The sequence below is a fragment of the Silene latifolia genome, chromosome 1, assembly GCF_048544455.1.
Source record: "Silene latifolia isolate original U9 population chromosome 1, ASM4854445v1, whole genome shotgun sequence".
Classification (NCBI taxonomy): Eukaryota; Viridiplantae; Streptophyta; class Magnoliopsida; order Caryophyllales; family Caryophyllaceae; genus Silene; species Silene latifolia.
In genome coordinates this window covers 106,327,679-106,351,162 of record NC_133526.1, presented here as the reverse complement: position 1 = coordinate 106,351,162, position 23,484 = coordinate 106,327,679, and the positions used below count along the sequence as shown (strand labels likewise).

The window sequence follows — 23,484 nt, the reverse complement described above, 5'->3', positions numbered from 1 at the left end:
GCTATATAGGCACGCTAGGCTTTGAAACGCCTTCCGAAACCAGCTCACGCGTCTTCCAAGTGTTAGATTTCCAAGCTCCAGCTCCTCATTCTCCATAAACGCATGCAAATGGGACGGATTAAAGCTTGGTTTAGCTCTTCTTCGGTCAATTCCTGCAAATTACAATAAACGGACCAATGTAGAATATTCGGAGGTATTTGTAGCTAGATGCTACATAAAAAGTACAGAAATGCGTGTAAAAATGAGGTGAAAACCTTATCTAAAAGACACGCATCAGTGCTCAAGACGGGCGGATCTTTGCTTTGCAGAAAATTCATACGAGCAGATGGGGACGGGCGGATAGAGCTCTGGACGCTCGGATTCTAACACAGTTCGTCCTGAATTTGCCAACCCATGCCAGGACGCGCGGATCCTTCTCATCTGGAGCGGCTTCCTTATGGGGACACTCGGATCCCCCTGGGACGAGCAGATTTTCAAACAGTGTGAACTCATGAAATTGAAGCATGCCAGGATGCTCGGATCAGTTTCAAGACGAGCGGCTCATAGTCTGAGATGAGCGTCTTGCTGATGACTTGCCCAGATTCTGATACAGGATGCTTTCTTCAAATCCAGCTCTCCCAGGACCCACGTCCTAAGGCCAGGACGCTCGGATCCTCTTCTAGGACGCCCGGATCATCTTTATTTCCCACTGGCTCAGGTCTGCCCGTGGGATTTCCTCCTTTTTGTTCTTCTTTCTCCTCATTTCATTCATTGATAAGAGTGCTTCCCCACACTTGAATTGCTAAATCCTTCATTCATCAAATGAATTAGTAACACTCCCTCACCAACTCTCATGTCAAATCATGCTTTATAGAAATTATATGTAAATGCAATAAAGTTAAAAATGCAAGTGAGAAGAGTTAGTATATTTACAAATGGTGGTTTGGAGAGGACTCCACCAAACTCTCCCATTGATGGTCTATTCATGGCGGGAGAGGCTCGAAGCAGATGACCTGTACTTCTCCGATGAATGCTCCTTCATAATATGGTTTCAACCTTTGGCCGTTGACTTTGAACTTGTTTCCATCTTCCGATTTTATTTCAAAGTCGCCATATTTTCCTACTTCAGTGATTACATAGGGCCTCATCCATCTTGAGTTTAACTTCCCGGGAAAGAGTCGATATCGGGAGTTAAATAGAAGGACTTTGTCTCCCTTGTGCAAAGCTTTTTGTCTAATCCTTTATCATGAAGCAACTTTGTCCTTTCCTTGTAGATCTTTGCATTTTCATAGGATTGTAGTCGGAATTCCTCCAACTCTTGAATTTGCATTATCCTCTTTTGACCATTTAACTTGAGGTCAAGGTTGAGAGCTTTTATTGCCCAAAAGGCTTTGTACTCCAATTCGATTGGCAAATGACACGCCTTTCTATAGACTAGTTTGTAAGGGGAGGCTCCTATGGGAGTCTTATAGGCCGTCCTATAAGCCCAAAGAGTGTCATCAAGCTTTATACTCCAATCCTTACAAGTCTTGTTGACAACCTTCTCAAGAATTTGCTTGATCTCTCTATTCGAAACTTCAACTTGACCACTTGTTTGAGGATGGTATCCCAAACCGGTTCTATGTTGAACACCATATTTTGTCAAAAGAGAGGTGAGCTTCTTTTCATGGAAGTGTGTCCCTCCATCACTAATGATTGCTCTAGGGACTCCGAATCTTAGAAAGATTACTTTCTTGAGAAGCTTAGTAACCGTTTTGGCATCATCAATTGGGGTAGCAATTGCTTGTACCCACTTTGATACATAATCGACGGCTACAAGAATGTACTTGTTTCCTTAAGATGATACAAATGGTCCTTGGTAGTCGATTCCCCATACATCGAAAATTTATACCTCCAATATTCCTCGTTGCGGCATCTCATTTCTCCAAGAAATGTTCCCGGTTCTTTGGCAAGGATCACAATGGAGAATAAATTCTCTAGCATCTTCAAACATGGTAGGCCAAAAGAAGCCCGATAGAAGGACTTTAGCAATTGTTCGCCATGCTCCATGATGTCCTCCATAAGGTGATGAATGGCATCCTTCTAAAACACCTTGAATTTCCCATTGGGGTATGCATCTTCGGTAAAGTCCATCACTACATTCCTTGTAAAGATTGGGATCGTCCTAAAAGTATCTCTTCACTTCAAACAAGAATCTCTTTCTTTGATTGTAGTTCAAATTTGGGGGAAGAACTCGTCCAACAATGTAATTAGCATAGTCGACGAACCACGGTGTGGTGTGCTTCTCAAGTTGTGAATGGATGGACATCAAGATATCATCGGGGAAGGAGTCAATGATTGGTATCTCTCCCTCATCATTGTGGAATCGAATTCTTGACAAGTGATCCGCCACCACATTCTCAACTCCCTTCTTATCTCTTATCTCTAAATCAAATTCTTGGAGTAGCAAAACCCATCTCAACAATCTTGGTTTTGCTTCTTTCTTTATCAAGAGATGTCTAAGAGCACGGTGATCCGAGAAAACAATCACTTTTGATCCAAGCAAATAGGGACGGAATTTGTCTAGTGCATAGACAATGGCAAGGAGTTCCTTCTCGGTAGTATCATAGTTCACTTGGGCGGCATCAAGAGTCTTGCTTATATAATAGATAGCATGCAAGGCCTTTCCCACCCGTTGGCCAAGAACCGCTCCAACGGCGTAGTTACTCGCATCGCACATGATTTCAAATGGTAGTTCCCAATTTGGTGGTTGGATGATTGGTGCCGAGATTAGTGCTTCTTTGATTCTATCAAAGGCTTCAACACACTCATTAGTGAATTGGAATTGGGCATCCTTAAGCAAATTTGAGTAAGGGGTTTCGCAATCTTGGAAAAATCTTTTATGAAATGGCGATAAAAACCCGCGTGACCGAGGAAGTTCCTCACCCCTCTAACATTCACGGGAGGTGGGAGTTTCTCGATCACCTCAACTTTGGCCTTGTCAACTTCGATGCCCTTTTCTGAGATTAAATGACCCAAGACAATACCTTCAATTCCCATAAAGTGACACTTTTCCCAATTCAAGACAAGGCTAACATCTTCACATTTTTGCAATACGAGAGAAAGGTTATGCAAGCCAGAGTCAAAATCTTTTCCGTAAACGCTAAAGTCATCCATAAAAACTTCCATTATGGTTTCTAAATAGCCGGAGAAGACACTCATCATGCATCTTTGGAAAGTAGCGGGGGCGTTACATAGCCCGAAGGGCATTCTCCTATATGCAAAAGTGTCGTAGGGACATGTGAAGGTAGTCTTGTGTTGGTCATCCGGGTGTATCGGGATTTGGAAGAATCCCGAGTACCTGGTCCGGTTAAAACTTGTCTTCAAAAGCTACCAACCAAAACAATATTTATAACTTCACAAACTACTCTTAGTAAAGAGGTAAGTAAAGGTCGGATCCCAAGGGACGGGTATTGCTATAGGATTCTCAATTGCAAGTAGCTATGTCTAAGGGTGTCACAACTTGGGTTGAGGTGAAGTTAATCTAAACTAATTAACAAAATAAAATTAAAGTAATGAAAGCAAAGCAAGGCAATTAAAAGGAGTTGTAAACAATTGATTAAAAGCACTAGGGTGTCATGGGTTCATAGGGGATTCATGGGAGTTGATCATACAAACATGTTCTCAATTATATAGCAAGCACTTATTGTTGTGATGGGATCGAGTTAGTGTATATCTTACAATCCCTAAGAAGGTTTGGGTCCCGGAGCCGAATCGATTAGATTGTACAACACCTACAAGTCGACTTAATCCTTCCTATTCAACTATATGCATGGTCTAATGAGGCTCGAGTTGGTTTATAAGCTTACAAGCCTTATTGAAAAGATAGGTGATGGGTAAAAAATGCAAGGAGGATGAGGGATAGATGGTTAGTGTAGTGGAATGAGGCTGATGGTTTTGTAAGCTGCTGATAAGAGAAATGTAATATGTATGGTGATGTATTTCATGGTTTTATTAATACAAATTTAACATTTCACCAAAAAAATGCAAGGATTCATAGGCTCTCATTTCATCAAACATAACATGTGCATAAGTTGAAATCACAACAAGCAAGCAATTTAATTATGAGAACATATTAGATTAAGCATGAATCATTCCCCATGTTTGTTTCCCCTAATTCCCCATTAACCCGAGCTAAGGAAACTACTCACCCATGATCAAGTTTAGCATGTTAATAAGGTTGTCAATCATACTAACAAAGCAAAACATGATGAATAAATGAAAGTGATTAACAATAATTAAACAAGATTAGGAGAGAATTATACCTATGAAGATGATTCCAAACAATAAAGTAAAGAATAATAGATGTACTTGATGATTGATGGAAGGTTGTCAATCCTTCAAGTAAACCCAAATAATCTTCTAATTACCCAAAATAAAGGGAGAACAATAGAGAAATTAAAGAAAGATTAAGACGTGATTAATATTGAGAAATTGTATTACAACTAAATTAAAATGATTAAGAATAGATTAAGAGAGCATAAGAGTTGATTAAGGAATTGTGCTAATCTAGGTAGTACAAAGGGGTATTAATACTAAAGATTAGGTATGAAGATTAGGGTTACTAAGGGCTTAAATAATTATTAAGACCCTAAGAAAAGTTGAGGAAATGCTACTCCCGAGGGAAATGAGCGGATCCACTTGCTAGTCCTGCCTCGGTCCGCTCGTCCCGTGGTATGGCACGGGTTCTTCTAAATTGTGATCCGCTCGGATCCTCTATGAGACGCTCGGGTTCTGGCACTGCAATCCGCTCGTCCTGGGAACAAGATGCTCGGACCCTGGTGCTCTGAGCCGCTCGGATAGTGCTCGATCCGCTCGGTTTCCTGGACAGAGTGCTTCTCTTCTTTTCCTCCTTAACAATCCGCAAGGATCATGTCGGGGATGCAAGGATCCTTTCATCATTTCCCATTTCACTTTATTATCTACTTAGGCCTCTAGTGTTGGTCTTCTCTTTGAAGCTTGGTCTTTGGATGCGATCTATTTAGCTCTATTTCGCCTCATAAATGCAAGGTTAGCAATCCTTTCCTACCAAGGAGACAAAACCTCAAAGAATATGCAAAATGGGAAACTAAAGATAGAAAATGACCCAAATAAGTGCTATAAAGCATAGGAACGAGGTTAATTCGGGGACTAAATGTGCTCAAATATGAGTCACATCAAACATCCCCAAACCGAACCTTTGCTCGTCCCGAGTAAAGAGGTGATTAAGACTAGGACCTTTATTTAAACTAATATCGCCAATATGAGACAATTAGCGGGTCTCACTCCGCCCCTTCAACTCACAACAAGACAACCATGAGGTAGGATGCCTTCTTGCAAGGCAAGGTGGGGCTTGCCAAAATGGCGATACATCCAAGCATTAGGCACACAAATGTAAGTAATTGATGCATCTGCAAAAATGAATAGCCCCTTTCCTCATCTAAGTGGCGGAAATTATCTAAAAGGGAAGCAATCTAAGGGTACACATTCCATTATAGATACGGTTTCTTCAAACTACTAAGCCTAGAAGGATACCAATAAATCACCTCCAAGTTGTGTCAAGCTAGGGTACCTTTGTCCTCAATCGTCAAATGCTTTCGTCAAGAGTAGTCTCCCTATGGTGTTAGAAACACTGGAGGATCGCAGAATTCCCGTTCTTGCGTAGACAAGAAGAAGGGTCGTCCCCTCTCTACCATGCACAAAAGTGGATTTGATGGATAAAGGGATCAATGTGTTTTGAGTTTCATATGGGAGTTTGCTTTTGATGTTATTTTTATTCCCCCCAATTTCTTGTGGCATTTGACATTTGAGAACAACTTCTTTTTGCCATTTCTTTGATGTTTGGCATTTGATGCTTGACAATTTCAACTTTTTGCATTTTTGAACATTTTTAAAGTCACCCTAATTTGTAAGGAGGGTGCTTATATTTGAAGCATAGGAGTCTATTTTTGCTCCTCTTTTCATTGATGCAATTTTGCAAACTTTTTGATTCTTAATTTCAATGCTTGAACTCAAATTGATAAATTTCTGTGCCCATTCCCTTTTTGTTGACAAAATGTGATGGATGTGGAAGATGGTTGCATGGTTTCAAGGGTCACCTTGGAATAAACGGTAGCCAAGGAGTTATCATACCACAAGATACTCTTGACTAGGCCTTAATCCATGGGTCAAAGGATATTAGCATGACACATCCTATGGTGTTTTAGAAGCATTATAGTGAGCAAAGTCTTAAGAAGAAAAAGTATCTACAAGGGCCTTATATACACTTGTCAAGCTTCCCAAATAGATGTTTTCACAAAACTCTCCGCAACTCCTAAAATCACATTGGTGTATACCGCATCAATCAAAATAAAGCCACATAGTCATTAACATAGAGAGGAAGAAGGATATTGGAAAGATCATACCATGCGGTCTTCATATTCCTCATGCCTCGGATGTGGCGTAGTCAATCAATGTGAAAGAAGGATAAACAAACAAACAAACAAACAAACAAACAAACAAACAAACAAACAAACAAACAAACAAACAAACAAACAAACAAACAAACAAACAAGTATATACAAAATATACAATCTACTATAAAGGAATGAACATATTTTTGGGTTTTTCAAATTTTTCAAGTTTTTATGGTTTTTGTTTTTGTGAAATAAAAGAACATATTTTTGTATTTTTCGAAATTTTTTCAATTTTTATAATTTTTTATTTAAAAAAGTCAAGTTAGAATTTCCCATCCCCACACTAGTATGGGCATTGTCCTCAATGTCCAAAACGATAGGAAATTATGCAAGCTAAATGAGAATGCATGATTTCTACACTAATATGCAGACTATATGACATATACACAAGTGATGCATTCTAAGCTACACTATATGATGCATGATTTTATTGGTTGGAGAGCTAATTTAGATTAACTCCCATTGCTTGTGTTTGAACTTCCCCAAACCAAGTAAGACACTATTTCTAGTGTAAAAATGGGGGAGTTCATGCATAAGTATGCAATGCATGAAACTAATTGTCATTTTGGATTTTCAAAAGTGGGAGCAAAATGAGACATCTCAATGGAACCAAGGTGGGAGTCCTCTAAGTGTTGCTAGGACTCAAAACTAATCATCAAGATTAAAAAATTATAAACAAGAGACATAAACAAAGCTAGAGGAGGTTTAGGAAACTCACAATGGATTGTGGCGTCCTCCAAAAGCTTGTCAATCCTCAATTGTCACTCATTGCGACATCCTCATCACTATCATTACTATCATCATCAACTTCCTCATTATCATCTACCTCCATGGACCCGGAGGCTTCACCATCTTCATCATCACTTGAACTTTGCACTTCTTCCTCTTCTTCCTTGATTTAGGGAAGTTTTGTTTTTATTTGGGTGAATTTGGTTGAGGAATTTGTGTTTTGTTGATGAGGGGATTGAGGGTTTTGAGGGAGAAAGGGTGTGTGTTTGTATCTGTATAAGATAGAAATGAATTGGGGAAGGAAGGAGGATCCTGTGTTTTTGGTAAAGTAGCAGCAGGGGATAAGCGTTTTGGACTGGGGATGCTCGAATCCTCAGTCTGTGCAGTCTGTTTTTCTAACCCGTGCTGGAACGCGCAGATTCTGCTGCAGACGAGCGGATCTTTTCTCTGGGGACGCTCGGATTTTTCAGAGGACGCTCGGATTCATAGACAGTGTGAACTTTAAGTTTTTGAGCATGCCAGGACGCGCAGATCCTTGCCAAGATGAGCGGCTTCAGGACTGGGACGAGCGTCTTCAATGTAATCTACTCAGATTTTGCAACAGACCCAATTCTTCAATTTTAGCACTCCCAAGACCCTCGTCCTAGAGCCAAGACGCTCGCATCATAGCCAGATCGAGTGGATTCCCTCCTGGGATGCTCGGGTTCTCCTCTGCACCCACGAGTTCAGTTCCACCCGTGGGGATCTTCATTTCCCGTATCATTCTTTTTTTTCATTCCTTTGTTCAACATTGTGGGTGCACTATGAAGGCTCTGTTTGCCTAGGCATTTGTTATTCCCATACTAAATCAAACACTACACATTGAAACACATTAAAATACCTCCCTCACTTTCTTTCAAAATTAAAATCTTGATCAAAGTATGAAATTGCAAATCCAAAATTGACAAAAATGCACGAAAGGAAATAAAATGCTAGTTAATGGGTTTGAATATTTACAAATGGTGGTTTAGGGAGGACTCCACCAAACTCTCATTCTTAAATGAGATGTCAAGGGGGCATAGCTAAGGTGTTGTTGATGTTGCTCAACACCTTGTAGAAGTAGTCGAAGGCTTGTTCATTTTCATTGTAAAGATCTTGCATAGACCTTTCCACATTGTGTTCTTCTTGGTGGTGACCCATGTCAAAGAGATGACAAGGATTAACAAAGCCTTGGTCTAAGGTCATAGCATTGGCAATGTAGGGATTGACCAATCCTTCAAATTCGTCATTCCATAGACCACAAACTTCACTAGCTTGCTTCCCAATGGTATCATGAGTTGACAAGAGCAATTCGTCTTCCTTATTGTCATGGCCAATGAGGCCTTCTTCTTTTCTTGTCATGGTTGAGCTATTCAAGCTCTCATTGTTGAGGAAATTTCCTTGCTCTTCGGATAGAGCATCTTGAAAATTATCCACTTTCTTCTTCCATATGGGTGGTGATTCTTTACCCATAGCTTGATCTTTGCATTGAGATGCCAACTTCTTCCTATCACTTTCTCGGCTATAATGGTCGATCATGAAACATGGCTCATGTAGTTGGGGAGCTCTCATTGTTTTGTCAAGATTAAAAGTGATTGTCTCATCCCCTACTTCAAGTGTGAGTTGTCCATGTTTAAAATCAATTACCGCTCCCGCAGTGTGCAAGAAAGGTCTTCCTAAAATGATAGGAATGTTGGAATCCTCCTCCATGTCTACAATGACAAAGTCTACCGGGATGAAGAATTTGCCAATTCTCACGGGCACATCCTCCCATACTCCTAAAGGTATCTTTGTTGATCGATCCACCATTTAAAGCGTAATGTTGGGGCACTTTAGTTCTCCCATTCCTAGCCTCTTGCACACCGAGTATGGAATGACACTTACACTTGCTCCAAGGTCACATAATGCTTTGTTTATTGTAGTGTCGCCAATGGTGCATGGAATAGAGAAACTTCCCGGATCTTTTAGTTTTGGAGGGGAACTCCCTTGTAGAATGGCACTACTCACTTTGGTAAAGGCAATAGTCTCTAGCTTCCGGATGGATTTCTTCTTGGTAAGAATATCTTTCATGTATTTTGCATAAGCCGGAACATGATTGATCAATTCTGTGAATGGGATTGAGACTTCTAAGTTCTTCACAATCTCCATGAACTTTCCAAGTTGTTCATCAAACTTAGGCTTAGCTTGACGACTTGGGAATGGAAGTCTAATCACAATAGGCTCTTTTTCTTTAGCCTTCTCTTCACTCTTCTTCTTTGAAACTTCATTGGTGGCGGGTTCTTCTTACTTAGAGTTCTCCACAACTCTTTGCTTGTCACTAGCATCCTCAACATCTCTATCAATTGGCTTCTTCGGCCCTTCATATCTTTTACCACTCCTCAAATGGATGGCACTCACCGTCTCATGTCTTGGGGGATTACTTTGAGGTCATAATTTCTCCTTTTGTCTTTGAGAGTTAGAAGATGCTAATTAAGTCATTTGAGTTTTTATCATCTTGGTGTGGGCTAGTATGTTGTTGATGGTGATGTCTTTGGCTTGGCTATCTTTTTGCATTTGGGTGAAAAATTCTTGTTGATTCTTTTGTATTTGAGGACCGCTTTTTGAACATCAAAGCTTTGGTCATTGGGTTGATTGTAAGAAGGTTGATTTTGATAACCTTGGCTTTGGTTGTAAAAGGGTCTTTGAGCTTGATTTCTCATTGGAGGTGGGGTGTATGTTGGTTGAGGGTTTTGAACATTTTGGCTCTTGTATGAAAGATTTGGATGGAATTTGGTATTCTCATTATAATAGTTGGAATAAGGGGTGCCACTTTTGTATGCTTGGAAAGCACTTACTTGTTCACTTGTTCCCCTACATTCACTTTGTTCATGTCCCAAAGTTCCACAACTCTCACATACTCCACTTGGAATTGAGGATGATGCCACCATAGTATTAACATGTTGTTTGGGTGATTTGGAAGCTTCATCAAGCTTAGTCATGGCCTTCTTAAACTTCAAATTGATGGTGTTAATATGAGCACTTAGTTGAGCACCCAATTTATTGATGGAATCTACCTCATGCTTTCCTCCTCTAGCAGCCTTTCGAGGCCTACTATATTGTTAATTGTGAACCGCCATCTCTTCGATTTTGGCCCATGTTTTATTGTCATCAACTTCGGTGAACATTCCATTGGATCCCATATTGAGAATGTTGCGGGAGTCTTCATATAGACCATTCCAAAATTGTTGCACAAGGAACCACTCGCTAAGTCCATGGTGTGGACAAGAACGACAGGTGTCCTTAAATCTCTCTCATGCTTCATACAATGATTCCTCATCTCTTTGTTTGAACCCGGTGATTTGGGCTCTCAACATGTTAGTCTTCTCCGGAGGATAGAATTTCTTGTAGAAAGCAAGTGCTAACTTCTTCCATGAATCAATACCAAGGGTAGCCTTGTCTAGGCTCTTCAACCATTGCTTTGCGATACCAATTAAAGAAAAAGGAAATAATACCCATCGGATTTAGTCTTGAGTAACTCCGGTTTGAGAAATAGCATCACAATAGTCACAAAAAGTCTCCATATGTGAATGAGGATCTTCACTAGGCATCCCTCCAAATTGACTTCTCTCAAATAGTTGTATGAATGCGGATTTGGCAATGAAATTACCAGTTAAATGTGGTGGTGTAGGAGTACCATTTGGTAGGTTCTCCTCGGTTGGTACCGAATGTGATGAAAATTTAGGCATTATGGGTTGATTTTGTGGTGGATTTTGTATTGGGTTGTCCTCTCCTTCTCTTGCAAAAGGGTTGGTAAACTCAATGATATTTGGTTGAATGTCCACAATCTCTCCAATACCTACAACTCTTGAAGTGCCTCTAGCAACTCTTCTATTGTTGGTTAAGGTTCTTTCAATTTCAAGATCCATAGGTAATAGATTACCTTGTGATCTCCTAGTCATGCAAAATATCAAACAACTTGAAAACAATTAGAAAAACCTTGAGGAGATTGACTTCCCCAAGGTAAAGAAAGACACAACTAAAAACAATTAATGAAAATCAAATCAATTTAACACCGTACCCGGCAACGGCGCCATTTTTGGTCTGGTTAAAACTCGTCGTCAAAAGCTACCAACCAAAACAATATTTATAACTTCACAAACTACTCTTAAAACAGAGGTTAGTAAAGGTCGGATCCCAAGGGACGGGTATTGATGTAGGATTCACAATTGCAAGTAGCAATTCCTTACTCAATGTTTATGTATCAAATATATAGGGTCTAAACTCAATTTATTCAATTGTTTTAGTTGCGTCTTACGTGTGCTATGTGTCAAACATATTTATAAGAAATTTGCACATTTTGTTTTTCGTCACAACTATAAATAATGATTCTTAATATTACCGATAATAGAATGAACTTTCTCAACTATAATTTTTTAAGGTTTAAAATCATATTATTTTAAAATACAACATATAAAATATTTAATTAAAATGCACTTACTATCAGTGCGTACATACGTGGTCATTATCACAATATTTAATCCTCTTAAAATATTATGTCTATTTAATTTGTCTCAATATAATTCGCACATTATAAAATATTATTTCTTAATAGTTATATATGTATAATTTTTTTTAATAAATATAATGACTCGTACTAATATGTTTTGATTGATGGATCTAATGGTCTAAGTTTTACAGTATTTCTCAAAATGTTTTCTTAGTTGAACGTAAAATATTGTGACACTCACCTAAATCACCTATACGTATCAAAATATTTCAATTAATATAACGGAAATTATACTCAATTGAAAGTAATTTTCGCAATAAACGTAAGATTTATGTTTTAGAATTTTTATCAAAATATTTTTTTTTAACAAATTTAGAAATAAAACTCGTATTTATTTAATGTAATTTAAAAATACCGTAACTAGGGATGTCAATGGGGCGGGGTGGGTGCGGAGGAGGAGTAACCCGCACCCGCATCTGCAAACTATAATGCGTACCCACACCCGCCCCGCGACCCGCAGCGGGTTGAACTTTTCAAATCCGTCCCCGCCCCGCGGGAACCTGTTGACCCGCTAAATTACCTATCTCCTCACAAAACAATTTTTAAAAATATAAATCTTCAATCTTAAACATATTAGTCTCGTACGTCTTATACAAATAAGTTTCCGCAAAATGGTATAATATTTAATTAACTAGTACACAAGTTTTTCAAACAACAAAATAGTTTGAGGATTAGCGTTTTTTTTTGGGGGATTAGGTTCTTGGGTATTTGGGTGGGTAAGAACTAAGAAGTAGATGGAATTTGTCAAGGTTTATGAAAAAAATAGTTTAATCTTTTTATCTAAGTTATAAATTTTATTTTTATATAGCACAAATTTGTCTAGGTTTATGAGTAAGGCGGGTATAAGCGGAGTGGGGACATGCAAGATGGGGCGGGCGGGGCGGTGTGAGGCGGGGTGGGTATGGGGCGGGTCTCACATGATACCCGCCCCACGACCCGCGACGAATAATACTTTTGAAACTCATCCCCGCCCCATGACCCATCAAATCATTACCCGCACCCGCCCCAAGTGGGGCGGGTGTGGGACGAGACTCGCCAAAACCCGCCCCACTGACATCCCTAACCGTAACATTTATTAATCTATAATTAATATTTTGCTGAGATTTATGCAGTATTTGTTATGTTCATACTTAATAATTAGTTGTAATTAATTACTGTAATTAAGGCTGAATTGACATGTGGCACATCCACGACGTTTCAACCCAGTTATATATATATATATATATATATATATATATATAGAGAGAGAGAGAGAGAGAGAGAGTGAGAGAGTGAGAGAGTCGGGATCCGGTGAGAACTCTTAAATATTTGAGGATTGAGGATTTGTGAATACAATATCACAGGTTCTTCAATACAATGACTCTGTTTGGTAAATGGCATATTGGCCAAATTTCAGCATATTGGAGAGGTTTAGCATGTTTGACTTACGAATATGCTATTTAGAGCGTTTGGTTAATGGCATATTGAAATAGCATATTGGGGTCCAATATGCTATTTTGCAATATGCTGCTCCTACTAGCATATTAAGTTAGCGGATTAGAAAGAAAAAATAGTGTCTTATTTACCCCCTTAAAAAATACTAACCTTCCTTTTATATATTTAATAAATAATTTATTCATATCCTTATTTGTCATTTTACAAATAATCTAAACAATCTGCTAATCTAAAACTGCCAATTACCAAACACCTCTAAAACAATTCTGCTAAATAAATCTGTTAGTCAAACCCGCTAAATCATTATGCTAGTCAAATCTGCTTTCTAAATCTGCTGCTTCTGCTAATATTAATCCGCTGTTTACCAAACAGGGCCAATATCACGATTTTGTGTGATATTTTATCAAATAACCTGTGATATTGTATTGAAAAACCTCTTATATTGTAAAGAAATCCTCTATCCTCAAAAAGATAGTGTATCCTCACATGATCCCATTATATATATATATATATTGTATTCATATAGAGTTGAGATCCTATGAGATCCTATGAGAACCCTCTTCACATGAGAACCCCGAGTTCAGAACTTTTGTACCAAAAGTACAAAAATATTATAGTAAAGGTTCAGAATGTTTGTACCAAAGGTACATGGAATAACTGATAAGACAATCTCAAATGAGTGAGTATGTGTTAATTTATGTTGTTGTCATTGTTTCAAGAGGGCATTTGTTGTAATAATTGTGGTGATAGAAAATAATCGTATGAAATAACAAACGATTGTTAGAACGCTAATATATGAATTAAGTCCAAAATTGTTTGGGTACTCAAACTAATTGCTGCAATTTCCAATTCACTGAAGCAGACCATGCACTTAGGTGTGCATCTACTTTTGGTATTTGCCTAGCTAGTTGTCTATTTGACTGCCACTAAAGACATGCTTACTTATACTATTATACCAATTGCCCAAAGATTCAATCATTAAGATCATAGTTTCTTATCCGAGCACATAGATGTAGAGTAAAATACACGGGTTTCTGGTTGGGTTGCATCAGTATATGAAATGATGAAAATGGTGCAAACTTAGAGCTAAAAATGAAGACAGACGGAAAGGGCGGGCACCCTCAAACATTGAACATACGATAGAGAACGACTTGGATTTTTTCAGTTCAGCAATTCATTAAGCATTAAACAAAATCTAAACTTTATTTGCATGAGTTTATATTTCCTTCTTTTCATGCATTATCCTCAAAATTTTGCATCAAAGGTTCTGTAAATTTGGTACAAATATTCTGAACCTTTGGTACAAATATTCTGAACCTGAGGTTCTCATAATTATTCTCATGGGAAAGGGGTTCTCATAGGATCCTAAATCTATATATATAAATTTAGGATCCGGTGAGAACGACCACTCAGTGAAAACGATAAGAACAAGCTAATTTAATCCACATTAAATTCACTTTGTTTCCCGATAAACCCATTTTCTCCATCTCCCTGCCAAACTACCATTCCCATTTTCTTAAACAAGCCATTCGCCCACCATGCTGACACGCCGTCACCGGAGGTTCGACTCCAACTCGTCGGCGTCGGCGACCATAAACAGGTGGTAAATTGAAACTCCCACCCCCTCCCCCTAAAAAATTAACCATTCCTCATCACCACACATCACCTCCTTCGGCCACCGTCGAACGATCGACGATCGTTTCTAATGTCGGCGCTAACTCCGGCGACCAATTATGAGCTGTCATCAAATGAAGATTGAAGTGAGAGAGATTGGGATTTGAAGTGTAATCTGGAATGTCGTAGATGCTCGATGGTGGTTGATGCCGACAAAGGCCTCAGCTCTTATATTGTGGTTGTTGTCGACGACGGCTTAGAAGTGGTGGCCTGGTAGTCTTCGTTTGAGTTGTTGTTGATATGGTGGTTACAGGTTCGACATTTCTGATGAATTTCGCTGACGTCAATGGTTTCCTCACGCGTCACAGATGTTTGCCGGCAGTGCAAACCGCAAAAATTCCCGATTGAACCCAGATCTGCATTAATGTATCTGGTTTCCATAATAGTGTATTTCAAACCAATTTTAGCGTGCCTGATAACTAATTCTGCGTATTAATGGTAGATACATCAAATTAGTGGTTAGACACATAAAAAAAAGTGTAGATACATTGTTATATAGGAGAATCCCAAGGAAGGGGAAAAGGTGAGGTAGAGGCGGCTAGCCTGACGGTGTTACCACCAGCAAGGGTTCATGAAATGGGTCGTCATAGAACTCAAGGATGTCAACGATGGTTCAACATTTTCAAAGGCTGAGAACTAATTTTGTCTATTGTCTAATACTATTGGATAACACGTTCAGTTTCAGTATGTAAATTAATATCTCCCCTCCTTCTCTGTATACAAATCTTACCTCCTTCTCTGTATACAAATCTTAATATGGGAAAATCAATGCAATGAAATAACTCTTTGCTCGCGAGTGTTCCATATTGCACCCTTGAATAATCCAATCAGCCGGAGGAGACAAGGATGACAAGGAATAATATTTGGAGCAGGCAAATCTTAATATTTGGAGCAGGCATAGCCAAACCCGATACTAAGAAAGATGAAGGGAGGGTACAATATGAAATCTTGGGAGTACAGCTTTCAGGAAGTAACAATATTGTCTAAACATCTGCTCAATAATGCTCTTAGTCAATCCGATACGAATGAGATTTCCAGCTAGCCTTTTGCGAATATGGAATCAATTATCAGGTTCTTCTGTGAAAGATGGTACCTAATAATCGCTGAAAGGGTTGACTGACGGAGTTAGTGAGATTTTCCGACGAGAGACTTGCCGTAGCTCCGACGACAGGGGAACTGGGTGGCAATTGTTAAATTATTAAATAATGTAGGAAGGTTGGTTAGCGTAGTTGAGATTGTTTTAGATTTAATCCCAGGCTTTTCATATTAGTCTAATCTAATGGTATATATATATATATATATATATATATATATATATATATATATATATATATATATATATATAGAATTAGGATCACATGAGTCCACCCTATCTTTTTGAGTCCATGATACAATATCACACGTTATATTAAACAATATCACGGCTTATACTACACAAAAAAAACAATATCACAAATATTCGAACCCGAGGTTCTCATAATTGTCATGGGAAAGGGGTTCTCATAGGATCCTAAATCTATATATATATATATATATATATATATATATATATATATATATATATATATATATATATATATATATATATATATAGAGAGAGAGAGAGAGAGAGAGAGAGAGAGAGAGAGAGATAGATAGATAGATAGATAGATAGATAGATAGATAGATAGATAGATAGATAGAGGCGGAATCTCGTGAGTTTGATTCTTATGGTGAGTTTGTGCTTTAAAATCTCAACCATTAGATGAAGTTAAATACACGGCTAAGATGAATCTCATAAATCTAAAAATAAAATAAGAATGACAGTCCTATTAAAACAACAAACAATTTGCAGCCCTCTTCGCAGCTAGGTAGCACCAAAACGGACACGGACACGGGACACGGACACGACACGGACACGTGACACGACATCCCTTGAAATTTAGGACACGGAACACGTTATTTAAATTTAATAAAATATATATTTTATAATTATAAACGTTCGATTTTATTTTTTTAAAAGTATTTGATATTAAATTTAAATAAGTGAAGTTAAAACTTGCCTTGATTATAACTCATTTTGATTTACTATCCAAACGAATCTTTTAATTAATCTTTTTCGACAGCTCATTTCACGCTTAAAGAACATCATTCACCCCAAATGATGTCCAAATGTCATGGACACGCGTCGGACACGGCCGAAATACCATGGACACACGTTGGAAACATGCCCGAATAAATGTAGAAAGTTAGACACAGCTTTATAGGTGTCCGACACGTTTCGACGTGTGTCCGAGGAGTGTTTGTGTCCGACACGGTGTCGGATACGGGACGGCTGATTAGGAGAAGTGTCCGTGCTACCTAGCTTCGCAGTATCACTATTCAACTTTCTCTCTCCTCTTTCAGGGACCGTGTCAATGGTGAATTCAGTCTGCTTCACACCTTCCCCACTGCCGGTCTTTTCTACGCTGACTCCTTCTGGTATTTTATGATTTGCTCCAAATCTTCAATCAGTTGAAATAATTACTTTGAATCAGTTGAATTGAAGTTAAATTTCTAGTTGCAATTTTTTCGCTTCGGATCGAAGGTATGATTTCATGTTTCAGAAGAGAATAAACTCGTAAAGAGCTCGGTGATATCATCAATGATCTCCGTCGCGATCGCTTTAATTGGGATTTTATGCCTCCTTCTCACTTCTTTTAATTGTGTAATTTTCCTGAACTATAATGTTATACCAGTTTGTTTTCAATTTAATGTGATTCTATTGAACATTAGTTAATTATTACGATTTGGGGCTAACAGTGATATTGGTCGGATATTTCTTTGATGTTAACAAATCACATCCAGGCCTCCAACTCAAGTCACTCAATTCTTTATCTTCCTTTCCTATGTCCCTCTGTTATCTGTTTGAAGTGCCTATTTGTTTCTTAGTTTATGTATTCATTCTCATGTTTATGCTAGTCCTGTCAATTATGGTCCTAACTACTTGGCCATTATTCACCATTCTAAATTGAATGAGTGTAAAAGGCAAGTTGATTCTAACTATTTTCAAGAGCAACCAGTTAAATAGAAATGTTGCAAAAGTCATGTAGCAATGTTGTTACTTATTCTTCGACTTTTAATTGTATTGTTGGGACTATAAGCATTGCGAAGATTCCGACGCATAAATACGTGATAGTTGCGAGTCTTGAGTCCGATGAATTTATAGTAGAATTTTTTAGCTTTGTCAAATGATAAACTACATAATATAGCTTAGTAATGTTTGTTTCGGAGAACCTACATTTTAAAGTAGTGTTTTTGACAATGACCTATATAGCAAGGTAAGTAGAACTATTATTTGGGGAAGATGTTTCGTGAAGGCTATTAGTTCAGTGGTAGAACAATGTGTAATAATGCACAAAGACGTGGGTTCGACTCCCACATAGCCTACTGAATTGTGACTCTTTGCACTATAACATTTTTTATCTTCTGTCATTTTGAAACTACTGACAGGAAATGAGTTAAGCGACTATAATAGTACTGGAGTCATTCTGACTCAGCAATATGCTTCGAACTTCACATGTATGTGAAAACTCTGCATACTCATGTCCAAAGGATGTACGTAAATTCTCAAGTAAAGTTATATACTCGGAACTAAGCCATGAACTCAGCAATATGCTTTGTCATCTTGTGAGCGAGTGGACTACTTAAATAACATGGAAAAAAAAAGAGTAAAAAAATCAAAATGACACCGGAATAACATCACAATAACACCAGAATAACAATATCACCAGAATAACAACACAATAACACTTGGTAAAAAAAAAAAGAGAAAAAAAAGTAGTAAAAAAATCAAAGTAACATCGGAATAACATCACAATAATAATACCGCCAGAATAACAGCACAATAACATTGCGGTAAAAAAAAGAGTAAAAAAATCAATATAGTAAAAAAAATCAAAGGGACACCGGAATAACATCACAATAACACCAGAATAACAATATCACCAGAATAACAGCACAATAACATGCGGTAAAAAAAAGAGTAAAAAAATCAAAGTAGTAAAAAGAATCAAAGTGACACCGGAATAACATCACAATAACAGCATAATAACAGTAGAATAACAGCACAATAACATGTGGTAAAAAAAAAGAATAAAAAATCAAAGTCCAAAAAAAATCAAAGTGACAGCAGAATAACATCACAATAACAGCGGAATAACAATAACAGCACAATAACATGTGGTAAAAAAAAAGAGAAAAAAAAAATCAAAGTCGTAAAAAAAAAGTACAATAACAGCATAATAACACGAGGTAAAAAAAAATAAGAGTAAAAAAAATTAAAGAAAAAAAAAATTTGGTACAAAAAGAAAAACAAAAAAAAGGTAACATAATGAGAAAATTAGAGAAAAACATAAGAGAAAAAAATCAAAGTTGTAAAAAAAAAAGCACAACAACAGCATAATAACACGAGGAAAAAAAAAGGAAATAAAAAAAATTTAAGTAAAAAAAAAAGAGTAACACTAGAAAAAAGAGAAAATAAGTAAATGACAGTGGTTTTATATGACAGGTAAGATTAGATCTTGGCAATTCATCTCTAATATAATCTGGTGGCTGAGATTTCCAAGCACAAACTCACCATAAGAAATAAAACTTACAAGAACCTAACTCTCTCTCTCTCTTTCTCTTTCTCTCCATATATATATATATATATATATATATATATATATATATATATATATATATATATATATATATATATATATATATATATATAGGCGGGATCTCGTGAGTTTGATTCTTACGGTGAGTTTGTGCTTGGAAATCTAGTCCATTAGATTAAGGAAATCAACGGGTTGGATTAAAACACAAAACGAAAAGAGTATGCTTCTCGGCATTTCCCGACACACAAACACGAGTATCATCACTTTCTTCAACCTCTCTCCTCTCTTCAAAATCCCTGAAATAAAACCGAGAAATTTGGGGGGGGGGGGGGGGAATTAGCATCTTAATTTCTTCTAAATTTCAACAATTAAGAAGGAAACATAGAATGTTGCATTCAAGAAACTTGATATTGAGTTAATTGAATTGGGATTTATCAAGCTATGATTATTTGTGATACCTTAAAGATTTCGAGTTCCTGACATGCCTGACATCAAAATTCAATAAAACGCCGTTCGTTCTTCCCGATCCATGAAAATTCTCTCTTCAGATCGTCTCTGGATCAGAGTCGCGTTAAATTACGAATCACAAGCATCCATCTGTTCGAGATCAGTAGCTAATTCCATCTGTTCGAGATCAGTACCTAACGAAACCGGTTGTGCTAGACTTGTTCAAGCTGCTCTTCAGATTGATTCTACAATTGAACAAGAGGTGGTTTGCTAAATCAACCTATATAGTTTAGTTGGTCTTTACTGTCATTTTAATTTGCTAGCTGAGCTTAAATTTTAAGGTGCATTGTTGTTAGTTTCTGATATTTTATGTTATTGAATTGTGGTGAATTATTAGCATGATTATAGTCCTGAAAGCTATTCCTTTGAATCTACTATAAAGTAGCGATGCTTTTATACAGTGTTCATTTTGGTCAAGGCTGCTTGTGCAAGACTGTGTTTCGCTACAGGTAAAATGTTGCTGATGTTAGAATAATTTCAGAATTCGATTCTCGAGTAGTTTTTGCCTTAACTTAGTGATTGGAGTGCTACGATAGTTTAAGATAGCTTTGATATAACGTATCATATCTCAACATAATTTCAAAAGATTCATAATTTGATCGCTACTCTTGTTATGGGTACAAAGTAGTTCTGCTTCATATTTGATGAGAGTTTCTTGAATCCTGGTGTTAGTGAAGTAGTTTTTGATATTCAAGTTGTTAATGATATTATATTTCGAGAAATCATTTTAGTATTGACAGAGTTCAAAATTAATGATTAATTAATAACGTTTCGAATAAATTTTCTGTTGTGGGCTTTCTCAGCTACGAATACATTATCATGATAGTGACACTAAGACCATCCGCAATCGTGAAAATTTCACCAATTTTCACTCTACACTTTTTCACCTATTCTCTCTCCAATTCACCATCCACCCCACATTTCCACTCACCACCAAAATTCACCAAAAAAAATCAAAAAAACAACCACATCAACAAATACTCAACTTTCCTTCTCTTTCATACTTTACAATACCTCACACTATCCACCTCAACATTCCACTATCTTACACTATATTTATTTTTACTTCATTTTCATTCTTTGGAATCATATAAAATTTTCGATTTTATATTTTATAATTTTTATTGTTATTATTGAAAATTCAATTATCTTTTTTTTAACGGTTTTTTTGCATATAAATTAAGGTAAATTTGAAACTCACACTTAATTTCGTTTTTTTTTACAATATTTAATCTCGAGTCATTATTTAACACGGTTTTTTTGCCAACATTTTCTGAATATTGTTTGACATATTGTTTGACATATTGTTTGAAGTAGAGAGTAATAAGATTGTATGTAAGAGATATTAAAATATGAGAGATGTGTAGTGGTAGAGTATTGTTCTATTTATAGATAATTTTCATTTTTTTATGCCGTTGGATGGATATCTCGGTTCTTTGATCTTGGCCGTTGGATAAGATTGTGTGTAAGAGATAAGGATAAGGTTAGGATTGTGTGTAAAAGATAAGGATAAGTTTCAGATTTTGTGTAAGAGATACATATAAGGTTAGGATTGTGTGTAGAAGATAAGGATAAGTTTCAGATTTTGTGTAAGAGATAAGGATAAAGTTAAGATTGTGTGTAAGAGATGAAGATAAAATTATAAGATTGGATAATAAAAAAGATAAGATTTTGTCAGATACATTGATAACATACATAAATTACATTCACTAATAATAATAAAAAACAACAATAAAAAAATACACAATTAAACTTAACAATTAAAACACATAAGAATTAAAACACAACTAAATTAAAGCATTGAACAATTAACTACAAGCATAAAACTTAATTAACCAAATTGTTGCCATATATGTTCAACTAAGTCTTTTTTAAGAGCTTGATGTCGTCGTGGGTCTTGCATAACATTCCTATTTGCCACAAATTGATGTATATTTGCGATATATCCTATTTCAAAGGTTGGAGCATCAACACTAAGTTCTTCGTCATCGATATGATTATCAATGTACTCATGTATGTTGTTATAACCAATGTATGACTCTCGCTCATCTTCAACAATCATATTATGCAATATGATGCAAGTTGTCATTACTTTATGAAGAAATTCTTTGCTCCAATAACGCGCTGGATTACGTATCACTGCAAATCGAGCTTGTAATACGCCAAAAGCCCGTTCAACATCTTTTCTAACACTTTCTTGTTTAGTTGCAAATAACCTGTCTTTGGGTGTTTGCGGATGTCTTATCGACTGAATGAACGTAGCCCATTTTGGGTAAATACCATCCGTTAAATAATAACCGCAATCATATTGATTGCCATTTACCATATAATTAACGTTTGGCACATACCCATTTAATAAGGCATCAAAAACTGGAGAACGGTTTAAAACATTTAAATCATTTGCCGAACCTGGAGTACCAAAATAGGAATGCCATATCCATAGATCTTGTGAGGCAACCGCTTCCAAAATTACCGTCGGACTTGAATTACGCCCTTGAAATTGCCCTTTCCAAGCATTTGGGCAATTCTTCCATTTCCAATGCATACAGTCTATGCTCCCCAACATTCCTGAAAAACCTCTAGATGCTCCGATTTGAAGTAACCTTTGAGTGTCTTCTACGGTTGGAATCCTTAAGTATTCATTTCGAAAGTGTGAAATAACTGCATTGGTAAAATATTCGAAACACTCTCGTGCGGTTGATTCACCAACTCTTAAATACTCGTCAATCCTGTCGGCAGAGTCTCCATACGCAAGCATTCTAATTGCCATAGTGCATTTATGCAACGAGGTAAAACTGCCCCTACCAGTTGCATCGGGTCCATCTACAAAGTAATCACTAGCGGCTTGGACACCATTTACCACTCGCAGAAACAAATGTCTACGCATTCGAAATCTGCGTCGAAACATCTCATTTGTGTACACCGGGTTAGCAACGAAATAGTCGTTGTATAGTCGTTTGGGATGGATCTCTTGCTTGACGAACAAGTTGCGAATATGAGGAAAATAAAGTAGCTATAGGCCTAATTGGTTGAGAATAAGTACAATTAGGATTAGAACTATGATAATTATATGATAATGAATGAGGTGGTTGCATTTCAGAAGGATGATAATTATTAGTATAATTAATATTAGGATTCATATTAGGGGGATTCATATTAGGAGGATTCATATTATTATTCATATTGGGATTCATATATGTAGGATTTATATTATCATTAAAATTTGGATTCATATTGTTATGATTATTATTATAAGGATTCATATTAAAAGTAAATAATATTTAGAAAGATTAAGTAGAGAGAAAATAGAAGAAGAAATGTGAGAAAATATGTTGATATTTAGGCTCATTTTATAGAGGATCAAAAATTATAAATTATGATTATTTTATTTTTTGCAAAAAAAAAAAAAAATAATTACACTCAATATTACCGTTTACATGTATCCGTTGTGATAAACAAAAGAGCTGTTCGGGGAGACTCACTACACGTGCAACTCCAACAA

General features: G+C 36.8%; 1 protein-coding gene and 1 non-coding gene across 2 annotated transcripts; one reads left to right on the top strand and one right to left on the bottom strand.

Annotated features, from left to right (window-relative positions):
* Nucleotides 1–10,445: 10,445 nt before the first annotated feature.
* LOC141620893 (small nucleolar RNA R71) lies at nucleotides 10,446–10,552 on the top strand. The gene has a single exon (XR_012532060.1). It is a non-coding gene; the product is annotated as a small nucleolar RNA R71 (small nucleolar RNA).
* An 11,261-nt stretch (nucleotides 10,553–21,813) lies between these two features.
* On the bottom strand, nucleotides 21,814–22,869 carry LOC141652346 (uncharacterized). Its single transcript, XM_074459830.1, has one exon. It carries the CDS (start codon nucleotides 22,867–22,869, stop codon nucleotides 21,814–21,816), a length of 1,056 nt encoding a protein of 351 aa, XP_074315931.1.
* Between the last annotated feature and the right edge of the window lie 615 nt (nucleotides 22,870–23,484).

Bases quoted from the DNA above. Each gene is read 5' to 3' on its own strand.
- LOC141652346 (XM_074459830.1), bottom strand. From the start codon at position 22,869: ATGCGTAGACATTTGTTTCTGCGAGTGGTAAATGGTGTCCAAGCCGCT.